The sequence below is a fragment of the Vanellus vanellus genome (genome assembly GCF_965231255.1).
Source record: "Vanellus vanellus genome assembly, chromosome: Z".
Lineage (NCBI taxonomy): Eukaryota > Metazoa > Chordata > Aves > Charadriiformes > Charadriidae > Vanellus > Vanellus vanellus.
Window position 1 is genome coordinate 56,895,810 of NC_138908.1, and position 14,937 is coordinate 56,910,746.

The 14,937-nt window shown below is 41.9% G+C and overlaps 1 protein-coding gene across 1 annotated transcript in view; it reads left to right on the forward strand.

Annotated features, from left to right (window-relative positions):
- The window catches only part of GLDC (glycine decarboxylase), a gene marked incomplete at both ends in the record, with an annotated part of 46,109 nt that extends 31,172 nt beyond the window's left edge, over nucleotides 1-14,937 (forward strand). Inside the window, 7 exons of the mRNA XM_082497987.1 lie at nucleotides 611-686; nucleotides 8,991-9,116; nucleotides 9,844-9,993; nucleotides 10,447-10,563; nucleotides 12,935-13,046; nucleotides 14,341-14,436; nucleotides 14,846-14,937. Coding sequence (XP_082354113.1) covers nucleotides 611-686; nucleotides 8,991-9,116; nucleotides 9,844-9,993; nucleotides 10,447-10,563; nucleotides 12,935-13,046; nucleotides 14,341-14,436; nucleotides 14,846-14,937 — 769 coding nt within the window. The remainder of the gene's footprint in view (nucleotides 1-610; nucleotides 687-8,990; nucleotides 9,117-9,843; nucleotides 9,994-10,446; nucleotides 10,564-12,934; nucleotides 13,047-14,340; nucleotides 14,437-14,845) is intronic.

The window sequence follows — 14,937 nt, forward strand, 5'->3', positions numbered from 1 at the left end:
GAACTAAAATTAAAGATTTGAAATAGGAATAAGCTGTATGAACTGGCAACTATATAATTGTGGAAACTGATATTTAATGCACTAGGTAATACTAGGTTTGACTGAAGAATGCCTGGGATCTGCATGCTCACTGAAATAAATAAAGCAGAGCTGAATGAGTACTGCTGCAGCCTGTTTATGCCCATTAGTAGTTTTGATAGGAAATGAGCAGCGAGGACTTACTCTGACACTTAGGATGTCACTGAAAGAGTTCTTATGTTTCACTATGTATGCTTTACTATGCATTTCAGTATTAGTTTGCCTCTCTGTAGTCAAGCATGTAGTTCCCTGCTATATGCAGAAATGGGAATCAACTCAGTCACCATAAGGATTTGACATCGTAGTTTAAGTACATAAAATGGCATAACTTTTTCCATCTACTGTTTGCAAAAGAGGCAATGTTAATTAATGCTTGTCCATTTTTAATTTAATCCATGGGATGTGCTTCTTTTAATTTGCTAACACTTGCCTAAAGCTGTTGAGAAGGATTAGGGCTGGACAAATTTGAAGTTTCAGTAGACAGCTTTCTGGTTTGTGTGCTTGTGTAACAGGGTTTGTGTTCCTCTTGCAGTGGAGCCCAAGGAGAGTATGCGGGTTTAGCTGCAATCAAAGCTTATTTAAATGCAAAAGGAGAACGTCATAGAACTGTAAGTGTCAACACTCGTGTGGGGAGGAACTTTGGGTGGGAAGTGGAGAGAGTTGATTCAGCAGCTAAGACTCACCTAGAGGGAGAGAAACTAGGTTGCATATCCTCATCTGTGACAAGCTTTCAGTATTCCCTGCTTCCCTCACGGATCATGGATACCATCTTAAAAATTTTTACAGGCAGTGGGAATGAGGAAAAGGGACTCCCTGAAGGGGTGATTGTACTGGTTCTGGCTGGGATGGAGTTAATTAACTTTCTCCATAGCAGCCTGTATGGTGCTGTGGATTTGTGGCTACAGCAGTGTTGATAACACAGGGATGTTTTGGCTGTTGCTGAACAGTGCTTGCACAGTGTCAAGACTTTCTGTCTTTCCCACTCGACCCTGCCCCCATGTCCCCTCCAAGGGAGTAGGCTAGGGGTGGGCAAGAGGCTGGGAGAGACACAGCCAAGGCAGCTGATCCAAACTGACCAAATGGATGTTTTATGCCATATAATGGCATGCTCAGCAATAAAAGCTCAGGGAAAGGAGGACAAAGTGGGCAAGGTCACGTTTATGGCATTTTTCTTCTCAAGCAACCCTTACATGTGCTGAGGCCCTACTTTCCAGGAAGTGGCTGGACATCTCCTGGGCCATGGGAAGTAATGAATTAATTCCTCTTCTTGCTTTGCTTGGGCATGCGGTTTTTGTTTTCCCTATTAAACTGTCATTCTTGCAATCCATGGGTCTTCTCACCTTACTTGTATTTTTTTCCTTGGCCCATGGGAGATGGGAGTGAGTGAGCAGCTGTGTGGGTGTTTGGCCATTGGCCGGGTCAACCCATCACAGTCCTTTTTAGCACCCAGCGCAGGGCTTGAGGTAATGACAGTTTTGATCTGAGCATGTTAATTTGTTAATTGGCAGGCTTTTGTGTGGGTGACAGAACTTGCTTGCTTGACTGTGTAGTAGAGTCTAGGGCTTTTTAATGGCTGCTCTCAGCTCTTGCTGTTTGCTGTGCTGCTTATCAACATATTTTTTCTGTGCTTGGAAACATTTTGATAAAAGCAATGGCCGTATGCCTGGCCTGGCATACAGCCCTGGCTGTGATGCCATTCCTGTGCTGCATGAGCTACCGTGTGGAGAGAACAAGGGACTACACCTCCCTCTTCTCTTCTGGGGTTGTGTCCAGCTCGGTTGTGTGGGCTCCTGAGTCTTTTGTACGTTCTTACGTAAGGTTTTTGATCCTATTATGTAACATTGGTGGCTTGTTGGGTGTGTGTGACCTGGTTTGGTCCTGGCATAAGACCTGGCGTAAGGGTAAACAACTTGTTGTTGAGCTGACAGAGAAATGTGCCCTGAGGCCATTGATCCCTGGGTGACCGGTGTGTTAGGAGGGTTTGGGCAGGTGCCTAGGGCTGTTATCACCTCCTGTAATCTGGGACTTTACGGCTGAATAGGCATGCAGTCCCATTGGATTGGCACACCACTTGATGGAAGGGTGCCTTGCCTGCCCCAGTGAGACCCATCAGCTACTAGCACTGTTTTGGGGCTTGGGCTGTGCCTGTTGGGCCTCTGTCTAGCACCAGGGGAAAGCGGGCCTCTACATCTAAGGACACAATGGTTGAGACAGGGACCCAAACCTCAACCACAGTGATTACCCTGGTAGTAAAAAGAAAGCACTGGCAGTGGGGGTCAACAGGAGTGTACCATAAATTAATAAAGGAGGAGGAGAAAGAAGGGGTCTGATCAGGAAGCCTTTGGCAAGGAAACATAAGGAGGAAGTGATAGAAGTTATCCAAGAGGCAGAAACCACTCTATCCCTGACCCTGAGCAAGCTCCAAGATATGTGGAAAAATTACGGCTGCCAGCCTGATTGCTCAAATGCTGGAATGCTGGAGGCGATAGTGAAGAATTGAGGGTAGGGAAGCCCAGCAGCTGGGATCCATTGGAAGGAACGTGGGAATCAACAAAGAAATCAGAAGAGAGTTGACAATCTGCAGTCTCTGGAGGTCGTTTCTGTTGAGTGTGATGTGTCCTCTCAAGGGTGATTTTGTCAACTGAACTCCTGCTGAGGAAGGTTTTCAGTATCTAAAGAGAATTAGCAGTGGTGGACGTGGTCTATAGTGATCTGGACAACAAACAGGTCTCCACAAATTGGCACGACATCCAGTACACGTGGGCCATGTAGAGGAGGTCTGTGGAAAATGCATCAGTATCATATGCCACCTCACTGGTGATGATGGACTGGACACATCTTGAGATACCAACTTTGGAGATACTGTCTTGCCAGTTCCAGGATGTTTCAAAGAGAATCCCTCCACTTCTCATCCACACAAGCAGTATCTTGGCTGTCAGGGGTGCCTCATGTAGTCTGCCTCCCCCTGCCAGAGGGGGGAGGTGTGCCCCGGGGCACACCACATGGCACCATCTGGTTCTTCCTGGGTGCCTGGGCTAGGTCACGAGGAAAAGGGACAATGCACTCACCTCAAAGCTAGAAACCCATGTACCTGAACTGCAGGGGAAGACAGCTGCTAAGAAGGGACCAACCAAGAAAGCTGTTACACCAGTTGCTGCCAACATAGTGGAAAGCAGCAACCAGCAGTTCCCCAGACACAGAATAAGGGCTGAAAATACCTCTCCTCCTGAGTTTGGTAAAAGGACTTCTGGTCTGACACTACAGGAGCCAGAGAGTGAATGCTACAACTGGGAGTAAAGAGTCCCTGCCTCTGGCTAGGCAGAGGAAGGGGATAACAAAGTTTAGTAGACTGTATGGATTTGATGGCCTGGCGCATCAGATCCCTGGGGGTATAAGGCTTTGGTGGATACTGGTACACAGTGTACCATAATGCCATCAGGGTAGGAGAGGGCAGGACCTATCTGAATTTGTGGAGTGACAGGGAGATACCAACAGTTGTCTGTGTTAGAAGCTGAGGTGAGCCTAACAGAGGACAAATGGCAGAAGCATCCTATTGTGATGGCCTGGAGTCTCCATGTATCTTTGGCATAGACTGCCTCAGAGGAGTGTATTTCATGGACTCGAGAAGGTAGTCGTGGGCCTTTGGAGTAGCCACAGTGGACACAAAGAAGATTAAACAACTGTCTACTTGGCCTCTCCATTGTAGGGTTGCTGCGTGACAAAGAACAGCAGGTGCTGGTTGTTACTTTGATGGTGCATCAGTGGCAGTATCACACCAACCGAGACTCCCTGGTTACCATCCATATGTTGATTCATCTATTAAAGAGCCAAGGAGTAATAAACAAGACTTAATAACCCTTAAATATTCCAAGGAGGTCAGTGCAAAAGTCTGACAGAGGGTGGAGGTTAACAGTGGACTATCATGGCCTGAATGAAGTGATGCCACCATTGAGTGCTGCTGTGAGGGACAAGGTAGAACTCCAATGTGAGCGGGAGTCAAAGGTGGCCAAGCAGTATGCCACAACTGATGTTGTCAGAGCATTTTTCTTGATCCCTTTGGCAGCAGAGTGCAGGCCACAGTTTGTGGCAGGCTGTCTGATACAGTTGGATCCAACTGTCCCAGGGCTGTAAGCACTGCCCTACCTGCCTATCAGTCTTTGACTGATATAGACTGCGCTGGAACAGGAGGAAGCCCCTGAACACCTGCAATACATGGATGACATCATTGTATGGGGCAACACAGCAGAGGAAGCATTTGAGAAGGGGAAAAGAATCATCCACATCATTCGGAAAGCTGTTTTTGCCATAAAACCAAAGCAAGGTCAAAGGACCTGTACAAGAGATCCAGTTCTTGGGACTAAACCAGCAAGATGGACGTTGTCACACCCTTGGGGCTGCAATCAATAAGTTAATAACTATGTCCCCACCAGCTAACAAGAAAGGCTTGTGTAGGCATTGTGGATTACTGGAGAATGCATGTGTATGCCAGGTTACAGTTAGTTTATGAGCTGTCTCAAGTAAGTGACCCTAAAGAAGAACTATTTTGGCACTGGAGCCCCTGACAGAAAACAACTGGAGAAATACAAGGTCAGCCTTTAGGGTTTTGTAGCTAGGGATATTGAGGATCCAGGTCCCACTACACTTTGACTGAAAACGAGATACTAGCAGCGCATGAGCAGGGCTGAGCTGCTTCATGCAACAGGCTTGGATGGGGAACCCCAGCCGCCCAGGAATCCTGGAAGAGATCATGGACTCATCAGAAGGCATAAATTTCAGAGCATCACTCGAGGAGGTGACTCATGTGCAAGAAGTGACACCGTGTAATGACTTACCAGAAGGTGAAAAGCAGTATGATCCGTTTACCAGTGGATCCAGTTGTGTTGTAGGAAGCCATCAGAAGTGGAAGGCTGCTGTGTAGAGTCCTATACAACAAGTTGTCAAAGGCATCAAAGGAGAAGGCAAGTTAAGCCAGTGTGCAGAAGTTTGACCTAGAGTTAGCTGAATGAGAAAAGCAGCTAGTACTCTATATCAAATCTGGCTCATGGATGGTGGCAAATGTCCTGTGAGGGTGACTGCATCATTGGAAACAGACCACCTGGCAGTACAGAGGTAAACCCATCTGGACTGCTGCCTTCTGGCAAGACATTGCTGCCTGAGTAGAAAGCATTACTCTAAAGGTACTTATCATACAGATGCTCACAAGCCCAAGGGCAGCATCGCTGAAGAACACCAAAACAACGAGCAGGGAGAGCAGGGTGCCAGAATTGCAGTGGCTCAGGTAGACCTGGACTGGGAACTTAAGGATGAGTTATTCATAGCTCAGTGGGCCCATGAAACATCAGGGCATTTAGGGAGAGGTCTAAAACCTACAGATGGGCCCATGATCAAGGAGCAGACCTAACCATTGAAGCCATCACACAGGCTATTCACGAATGTGAAACAGTGATTCAGATCTTCAGTGAGATGGATCTAGGCCCAGATGTCCATGTCTCAAAAGAAAATGAGCAGTGACTTTTTTGTTTTGTTTTGTTTTGTTTTTTTCTCAATGTGGTATGACACCCCCTTTCCAGCTTTCTCAGTGACACAGGGAACAGGAGCTGATTATCTAAAACTTGCACTGCTTACAACATCAGCTGTTTCCCAGTAAAGCTACCCCTGACAAAAAAAGCACACAAGCCTCTGGTATGCCTTGGTAGCTACTCATAGAAATCTCTAGGTTCATCCAGTTCTTGTCCATTCAAAGTGTTTCAAATAAATTTCTGTAGGATACACGGAGGTAATTTTGCTTCACAAGGGCCACAAAACCTGTAGATTAATAATGCAAATCAGTTTTGATTCATTGAAGATTATCTTCCATTGTTAACACTACAGTCTAAAGGCTTGATTTGTATTCTCTTCTATACTACCTACCTGAAATTTTGACGTCAAGGAGTCACTTCTCAGCTATACCATTGTAACCTGACAAAAGAGAGTTTCTGTAAACCTGAGAGGTGATACAACTGTAGTTAACCCCAAAGAGAAATCAGTTCTTACTAGTACACTACATTTAATAGAATTCTGAATTCTAATTTTCTTTTAAAGAAAATTCTTTATTTACATTTAATGGCAGGCAGTTACAGCTGAAAAATCTGCTTATGCAGTTTTCTGCAATTAAATCTGATCACTTGACCTTGTATGAGGAAGGTTCTGATATTTACACTATCTTGGAGAAAACGTTCTGTGGCTTCATCACCCATTGTCATATATTCATATTTCTTTGTAAGAAATGCTTTCTCTTATTTTTTTGAACTTGACATCTTACAATTTCATCTAATACCCTCTCACTCTTGAAAGATGATGAACAGTTCTTCCCTCTTCATATCATGTATTAATTCTGGGATTTTTATTGTTATTTTTATCCATCCTTATTTCTGTCTTCCTAGTTGGATTCTAGTCATTTGTCCGTCCTTCTCAAAAAAGCTATCTCATAGCTTTGGTTATCCTCAGAGCTTCTGTATTCCTCTTTCTTTGTTCTCTCTTTCCTTTCTAGTTTTTAACGCAGTTGCTTCCCACCCCCCCACCCCCCCCCCCAACACTGCAAGATCTTTTGAGTGGAGATAGGTTCGAAACTACGATCCCAGTAATGTATTGTGAAGATCTGATTTCTTGTGTAATATCCTAGATCTGTCTGTCTCCAGTATATTCTGTTTTGAATGCTGTTATTCAATACTGTGGCTTCTTTTCTGAACTATGCAATCAGTTCTTTTAGTGACCTGAGTGATTTTGTATTAACAAGACATGTGGCATTTCACTGTATGCCTCCATTATAAACCAGTTATGAGTAAGTGGATATGCTAGGGAACCAGCACAGATCTTTATAACGTTCCATTAGTATGACTTTTCTCCACAGTTCAAACTGGCTATTTATCTTTTTGTTTCTTTTCTGTGTTTTCATAATATATTTTTCCATGTGAACCTTCCTACTTACCCCACTGGAAATTAGTTTAGGAACATTTTTTGGAATGACATCAAAAACTTCTTGGAAATCTGAAATTAGTTAGATCTTCCTCTTTCATACACTCATAGAGTTGGCTTTAAACAGTAGGAAAAAAATCCATATTTTCTGAACCTGATTTTATACTTAGCTTTGGAACTCAATTGTCTTCTCAAAATGGAAAGGTGATTGTCCTGACCTCCTGGGAACTATAACCTCTGTGTGAGGAAACTACCTAAAATTGAATAGTGAATGTTGTCTTGTTCTGTCTTTGTTTCTTTGTGGCATCCAGATCACCTCCAGCTTGTTGGAAATCAGCTACTCCTTACAATTAATTACAAGCTTTGTTTTGTGAGTAGTTTTACTCAGTGGGAAGTGAAATTAGGTTGAAATTTTATTCCTTGGACAGTTATCTTCTGATTATCCATGTATGCTTTCCTGTTTCTTTTTTTCTGTGCAAGTTCCGTGGGCTTCTGTGTCTGCGGTCCTATACTCAGAAATACCCAGAGGCTAACTGCGCAGAAGAGACAGCCTGCAGGCTGCTTGCAGTTGCTCACACTTAACAGATTCCAAATGTTATAGTAAAATGAAGATAATCTTGGGGAAAAAAAAAAAAAAAGAAAAAAAAAAGAAAAAAAAAAAAGAAGAAAGCCCAGAAAATGTTGACCTTTAAGCTGAAGTGATCTTTTCTCCTGGGCTGGAGAAAGTAAGTAAAACAGGAGGTTTCTTGCAGGCGGCCTCACTTAGATTTGGTGCCCTCTGGTGGGAAAAAAAGTATCGACATCAACTGACAGCTCACATCTGTCCGCTTTGTTGCCTGATCAGTAACTTCTGCACCCAGCAGCTGCAGATGCAACCCAGCAAGATGGGGTGGTGATCTAGACTCACTTTGCATTTCTGCTATGCAGCTGAAATGACTACAGATGTGCCACAGTGCTTCCCAGCTGGCATCCCTCTGTGTCCTTTCAGCACAGTTGCACAGTAGAACATTGACAGTTCACTGCAAGAAGAGCAAATTATCCAGGTGCTGAGACAGATGGGTCAGTTCCTTGAAACAGCTTTTAAAGTAATTAACATTTGTCTCAGTATCTCTACAGAAACATGCAGTAGAGACCATCATGCAGTTTCTACTGAAAACAAAAAGTTCCTTACTGTCATTTATTTAATGCAGCTAAGTTTGAGTAACTTAATAAACTTAGTTAAATTAATCCTCCTAAGAGAATCATAATAGACAAATGTTTCAATATCTTCATTGAATAGAAGCAAAGGATTTTTTCAGAGAAAGTATATTTGTTGTCTTTAGAAGGGGTGGAGTTCCTAGCAAATGTCTGGAAATATCCTGAGCTCCATTTTCCTATCACTAACAAGACTCTACGTTTATTGAAGTAAAAGTACTTCTCCTTTTTTCTTTTTGAATGAACTGTAGAGAGCATGGAAGTAGCTGTCTGAAATTACTTAGCTACAATGAAAATATTTCAGTCTAAATTTTTGTTTTGAATAGAATACAGAAGGAAATGCTTTGGAAGTCTGCTGAAGATGTAGTGGAAAGTTGGAATTAGATAGTTTTTCCTTTCAAGTCATCGTACATATGGAGGATGATTACTGTAAGAAAATAGTCTTTTAAAAAAAAGGGGGGTGAGAGGGAAGGATTTTTAAATGTATCTGAGAAAATATTCTGGAATTGCAGGCCTAAATATGATTTATGCAGCAAATGAATTTTTATTTTCCTAATGAGTATTTAGATGCTGATACTTGAATGGATTTTCTTCAAAGAAAATTGAGTTGCATCCTTCAGTACAAGTGGCAACTTGGCAGTAAACATTCCCCCAGGATCCATTTTGAAGACTTTGATAATGAGTTCTAGCTGACCGTAGACTATAACGCTTTAAGATTTTTTAACTAGTAGTACTTTAGCCTCTGCTTCCTTTTCCCTTCTAAGGTTTGCCTTATTCCGAAATCTGCTCATGGTACAAATCCAGCAAGTGCACAAATGGCAGGGATGAAGATTCAGCCAATTGAAGTGGATAAAAATGGGAGCATTGATATTTCCCATTTAAAAGCAATGGTAAGTATTTAATTATTTTTAATTTTCAAGGCAGGAACACTCTTTCTCCTCTACATGTGATACTGTTGGCAGCTGAATCAGATTTTTCTTTGAGAGAAAATAGGGCAGTAGTAGTGAATACATGCTTGAAAAGGATAAGAAATTCTTTCATTTTTTTTTCTCACTTGGACACTAGCCATGTCACACTCGTGAGATTTGCTTTAATTTGAGGATCTTTGGTGCAGGAGTGGCTCAGAGAGTCTTTCTACACAGTAGGCTCTTTTATAGCAGACCTTCTTGGTCTACATCTAGTATTTGAAAGGAGTGAAGCACATTCATGAGTGCGAAGCATTTGAAACTGCACTTTAGCCTTCACATAGCGAAGTTCAAGCCCACCTCTGCTGGGGAAGGCGTTGCTAGGCAACTTTTTTCACTTTTTTGAGTAGACTGGCTGCAGGTGATTCGTGGGAATCTAAGGGATTAGCAGGCCAAGTTTCCAAAAATACATATTTGAGCAGGCTTTTATGGTAGTAGTAGAACTATATCACTGTAAGTAGTGGGGTGGTCATTAGATCACATTACCTTGAAGGCCACAGGTTTCACTTGGCTTGTCGTAAGGTCCCAGGAATGACATACATAGATCTTTTAATACTTGATGACCCTAATTACATGTTTTTGTAAAAATCTTCTCTTAAGAAGCTTTAGGAGCCTCGATGACCTTTTTTTGTCTCTCCCTCCCTGCCACCAGGTGGACAAGCACAAAGAGAACTTGGCAGCCATCATGATCACGTACCCTTCCACCAACGGTGTGTTTGAAGAGGAGATTGGAGATGTGTGCGACCTGATTCACAAACATGGAGGCCAGGTGTACTTAGACGGAGCAAATATGAATGCCCAGGTAAAAAGTCTCCAAGGTGGATTTATTACAACTGGGAATGTACATTTCCTTGGAATAAAAATAGCACAGCAGTACTCAGTTCAGACCATAACACAGCTTCCTCACAATATGGCACCAGTGTTTAAGGGAGGAGGTGAGGTTTTCAAGAACAGTAATCAAAATTAGATGGTGAAAATAATTCTTTTGTATCTGATTTTGCCCTGAAATGTGTTGTAGTATGTATGAGTTGTTCACTGAAATTCGCTTAGTCTGCCTAATCTTTGTCAAAGATATTCTTTACAGATATAAGAATTCCTAAAGCAAAAAATTATTTGCATCAATTCTTGTTTATGATGCATCACATTAAAGAAAAACAGAAAAACATATCTTTTTCAACCTATTTTTCTTGAATGAAGTAATAGGTCTTAAAATGGCATGTAAAGAGTATTTTGAGACAGAGTATTCCCTTCACAGGTGGGTCTGTGTCGTCCTGGAGATTATGGCTCTGATGTCTCTCACTTAAACCTTCACAAAACCTTTTGCATTCCTCATGGAGGAGGAGGACCTGGAATGGGACCAATTGGAGTGTGGGTATCTCTTTACTAGCCTTTTCTTAAAAAAAAAATAAAAAAATCCTGTAGTGAATCTTGGTTGGCAGTTCACCTAAGTACAGAGCCATGAATGGGAGAGGTGTACTGTTGTTTGTAAACTTTCGTCCTTCTCCAGCATAGTCATGTGCTGATCTCATGAATGGTGAGGTTCACATGTATCCCAAAACCCTGATTTTCATGTTGGTCCTTCAGCGTGTATGGTGGACCTCACTCAGCAGTCTGTTTTCTGAGTAAATGCAGAGGTGATCTGTGGACTTTGAGGGCTGATGTTGTACGTAGTCAAGAACACAGAAGTGGTACGTGAACTACATGAGTCTATCCTATACAGAAATCATTTTCCTTTAAAAGAAAATAATCTTCCATCTTTTAAAAAAAATCATTTTGATTTGGATAGCTGCCTGACTATCTTGTGGTAGGTTGAAAACTGGGTGCCATCCTCCATTGTCACCAGTTCCTGTTGAAGAAGACATAGACCAGATTTCCTGGAGGATTGTGTTTGGAAGGAAGATAAAGGACTGCTGAAACTGTCTGGAAATGGTAACACAGGAACACACATTCAAGTTCTAAAATTAATGTTTTTGTTTTAGGAAGAAACATTTGGCTCCCTACTTGCCTACCCACCCTGTCATCAAAATACAGCCGGATAAGGATGCGTGTCCTTTGGGTACTGTCAGTGCTGCACCTTGGGGTTCCAGTGCTATATTGCCAATCTCCTGGGTGTATATCAAGGTGTGTAGACTTTTGTAAGGAGTATCAGCTGAGGGTTGTTTCTGTTTCAGCAAGTCGGAGCGCCACTGGAACCGCATGAACAGGTTCAAGAGCAATTCATCATAAGATGTTTGCACAGACTGAAATGCAGAAGACGATGGCATTGTCATCAGTTACTTACGTCCTTTGAATCTCCTTGTTTTCCGGCAGGACAATGGAATTGCCTATTGCCATCTGTTGCAATAGGAGAAGATGGCAGGACAACTGCTGTATCTATGCAGCCCGCTTAATTCTTCTGCCTCTGTAACAATTCTTGAGACAAGTGGACACAAGGCAGAAAGCAGCAATCAGCCTTGCCGCTCCACTGTCGAATTTTTCATGTTTAAAAGCTGCTTGGTAATTACTGTTCTTCCAAGAGTGTTTTTGGTTGTATGCTGCAGTATTGTTAGAGTTGACCTGTATGTAACATTTAACTTTCCAGAATCTGTTTAATGCCAAGTGATTTTACTGATTTTGAAATCTGAACTTAGTTTTGGCTTTGGATGTGCAGCAATTTGATTGTGATCTATGTAATTTTTCAATTTCATGATAAGCCTGCAAATATTTGGTTACATATATGGAATTACCCAGCCAACAGAGATGAGCGTAGATTCAAATTCTGTTTGAGAAGAGGGTGTGCTGGGGCTCTCAGCAACATTTAAAGCCTTCAGTGAGAGAAAGCATTGTAATGGTGAATGTAAGGGCAGTGTCTTTCAGAGTACCCTGCAGCCAGTTTGATACTCTAACCATGGAAATTTCCACTCCCCAGGAAACCAGCTCTTCTGGAATTGGAATAAGCAAATACGAGCTGGTACAACTTCCATGCTGGCTTTCGAGCTGTGGGTAAAAATCACTTGTGATTTTAAGCTGGTTTCTCTAACAGAATATTTAAACTGTAGTAAGTTTTTAAGGGAAGCTGTTTCTTCACAATGCAAAGTGCCATCTGTTTACACTGTCCTGTCTAAAGGGACTACCTTGAAGACTATTTTGGCTTTCTTCTTTGCCAACTTAACTTTTAAGTGCAGTATTAAGAAATCCAACCAGAGCTCAATTCCGGCACTGTTGTTTTGCAGCACCTTAACAGAGAAATAAGCGCATCTGTGTTCATTTGGCTGTGGTCTTTGTTAATGCACAGTATCATCTGTGACATGACACCAGCAAGTAGAGTCTGAGTTGCTGGGATAATCTGTACAGACAGCATACACAGCTTTTTTGGGCAGCTGTCTGGATACTTTTTCCCTGGGCATAAGGATGGTGACAGGCAGTGTGTGCAGTTCTTACAAGTTTGCTGATGACATTCTTGAGATCTGCTCGCTTTTTTCTAGTCACTTCAGAGCTTCTCAGTTTGTGGAAAAGTTTGGGTTGTTCACTTGTTGACTTTACACAAAAACTCTTGTACAGTAAGCAGTCTTATAAGCGATGTACTCTAACGTTGCTCTCAAGTGATACCCAGGGCTTTTCTGTGAGTGTAGTGTGGAAGAGTGTAATAGCAGTGTGACTGCCTTAAAACTAGCCAGATGCATTAAGGTGCTTGCCAGTACAAGAGCACTTAGCTTGCTTGGGAGTGTTTTTAGATCTGTTTCTTCATGTTACTCCTCTTTCAGACAATGGGAGCAAAGGGTCTGAAACATGCTTCTGAGATTGCTATACTAAATGCAAACTACATGGCGAAGAGGCTAGAGAAGCACTACAAAATCCTTTTCAGAGGAGCAAAAGGCAAGTGTTGGACAATTTGTTTTCTTCTACAAAGCTGACTTCTTTTTTTCCTAATGTAGAAGTTGCCTTGCAATATGGTTCTTTTTTAATGCTGTGGGACAGCTGCACCTCAAACTTGATATTGTTCACAAGGAGAGAAACAACCTGCCACACTGCTTCTGTGGAGGCATTGCAATGAAACTGAGATACTTGGAAGTTGAAGAAAAAAGCCTGTTTGTAATTTGATGAAATGTTGACAAAAGATGGGGTAAACCTAGGCATCAGACTGTTCTCCTTGAAGTCTAGTAGCACATTAATGAACAGTAGAAAAAGTAGAAGCAACAAAGTTGAGACCTCCAAATCTCCCATAACCAATGGCACAACAATTTAAGAACTGGAAGCAATTTTTAGACCTGTATTTTCCCTTGCACGCTTTTTCTGAACACACACACATACACACCTCCTCACACCTCAGATTTCTCTCATTTCTGTTCCTTATTCTCCTTTGTGAGACAGGGGAGAATCGCCTTGGCAATGCAAATATTTTAGCTACATTCTAGTTCCTTGCTACTGCTCCCCAGTCTTGCAGAAGGACAGGAGTAATGCGTAAGAGGTGAGAGAAGTATCTGTTCCAGTAGTGTAATTATCAGAGAATGCTATTTTGCTTGTTTAAGATGAATGGCACCAAAGAACATTTGAGTACAATACATGTGTTCTTCAAAATACATGTCTCAAATTTAATGGACTGCACCTTGGCTAAACCTGTAGGTTGGGTTTTAAAAGAATATATTATTTCCTCACAGAAGTGAATGGAAGTTGCAAATTCTGAATGATTTGGCAATGAAACGAAACAAGGTTCTCCAGGATCATGGTTCTAAATTTATATAACTTACGTCGTTAGCCTCTCTGTAACACCAGATTTGAGCTTTTCTCTTGCATAACATGAAACTGGTTATCTTGTACGTGGCTAATTCAGGATAGCCTAAGACCAATATGCTGTTGGGCCACTGACAAATCCAATTATTTTTCAGAGTACTTGTAAATTATAGGAGCTACTTTGACCACCCTTTCCTAGTTCTGATCTTGGAAATAAGGCCTGTTCCTAATGTGACATGGGACTCAGAGGGCCAGTCTTCAAATACTGAGTCGTATCTCTCTTACCTGATGATTTCTCAGGTTTGAGATTTTGCCCAAGTGGGTATTTTTTAATTTGCCTTTTTGCCATGGTTGCCACAAAATCAATCAGAGTAGGCATCTTGGCAGATTGCATTATTCTCCTAGTAAGTAAACATAGTGTATGCTTTTTTGTTTACAGGTTATGTAGCCCATGAATTCATTTTGGATACGAGACCTTTCAAAAAAACAGCAAACATTGAAGCTGTAGATCTTGCTAAGAGACTTCAGGATTATGGTAAGTCAAACACCTGTTTTTTAAAAATAGCAGTGTGAGAATGTCCTAAATCTCTCCTAAAGAGAGCCAGAAATGTTCTAGTCCTGTGCTTATGGATGGTGAATCTGTCACAATCATTTCAAGTCTCCTCATGTTCATTAAGGGCTTAGAGAGATATTTGCATCAATTGAGTTGTAGGAGCTACTTATAAGTCTGCTGCTGTCTTCCCAGTTTTGTAAACTACCCCTTCAAATTTGCAATTGCTTGACTCAACCATCAGTGCAACTGGGTTGGAGCCATGAGCTTGGTAAGATTCCAGTAAAATAAAACACAACAAGAAAAAGAAAGAAATACTTTTGAAGTAGGATAATAGGATTTGAACACTTCCATCCTGATGCAGTTTAGGCACTTTTGTGCGTGTGCTCTGAAGAATCTGATCATGGCTACTCTTTGGCCACCACACAAGATGACGCATTGAACTGCTTGATCCTAAGCAACTGTCCTTCTGAAGAATATACATAA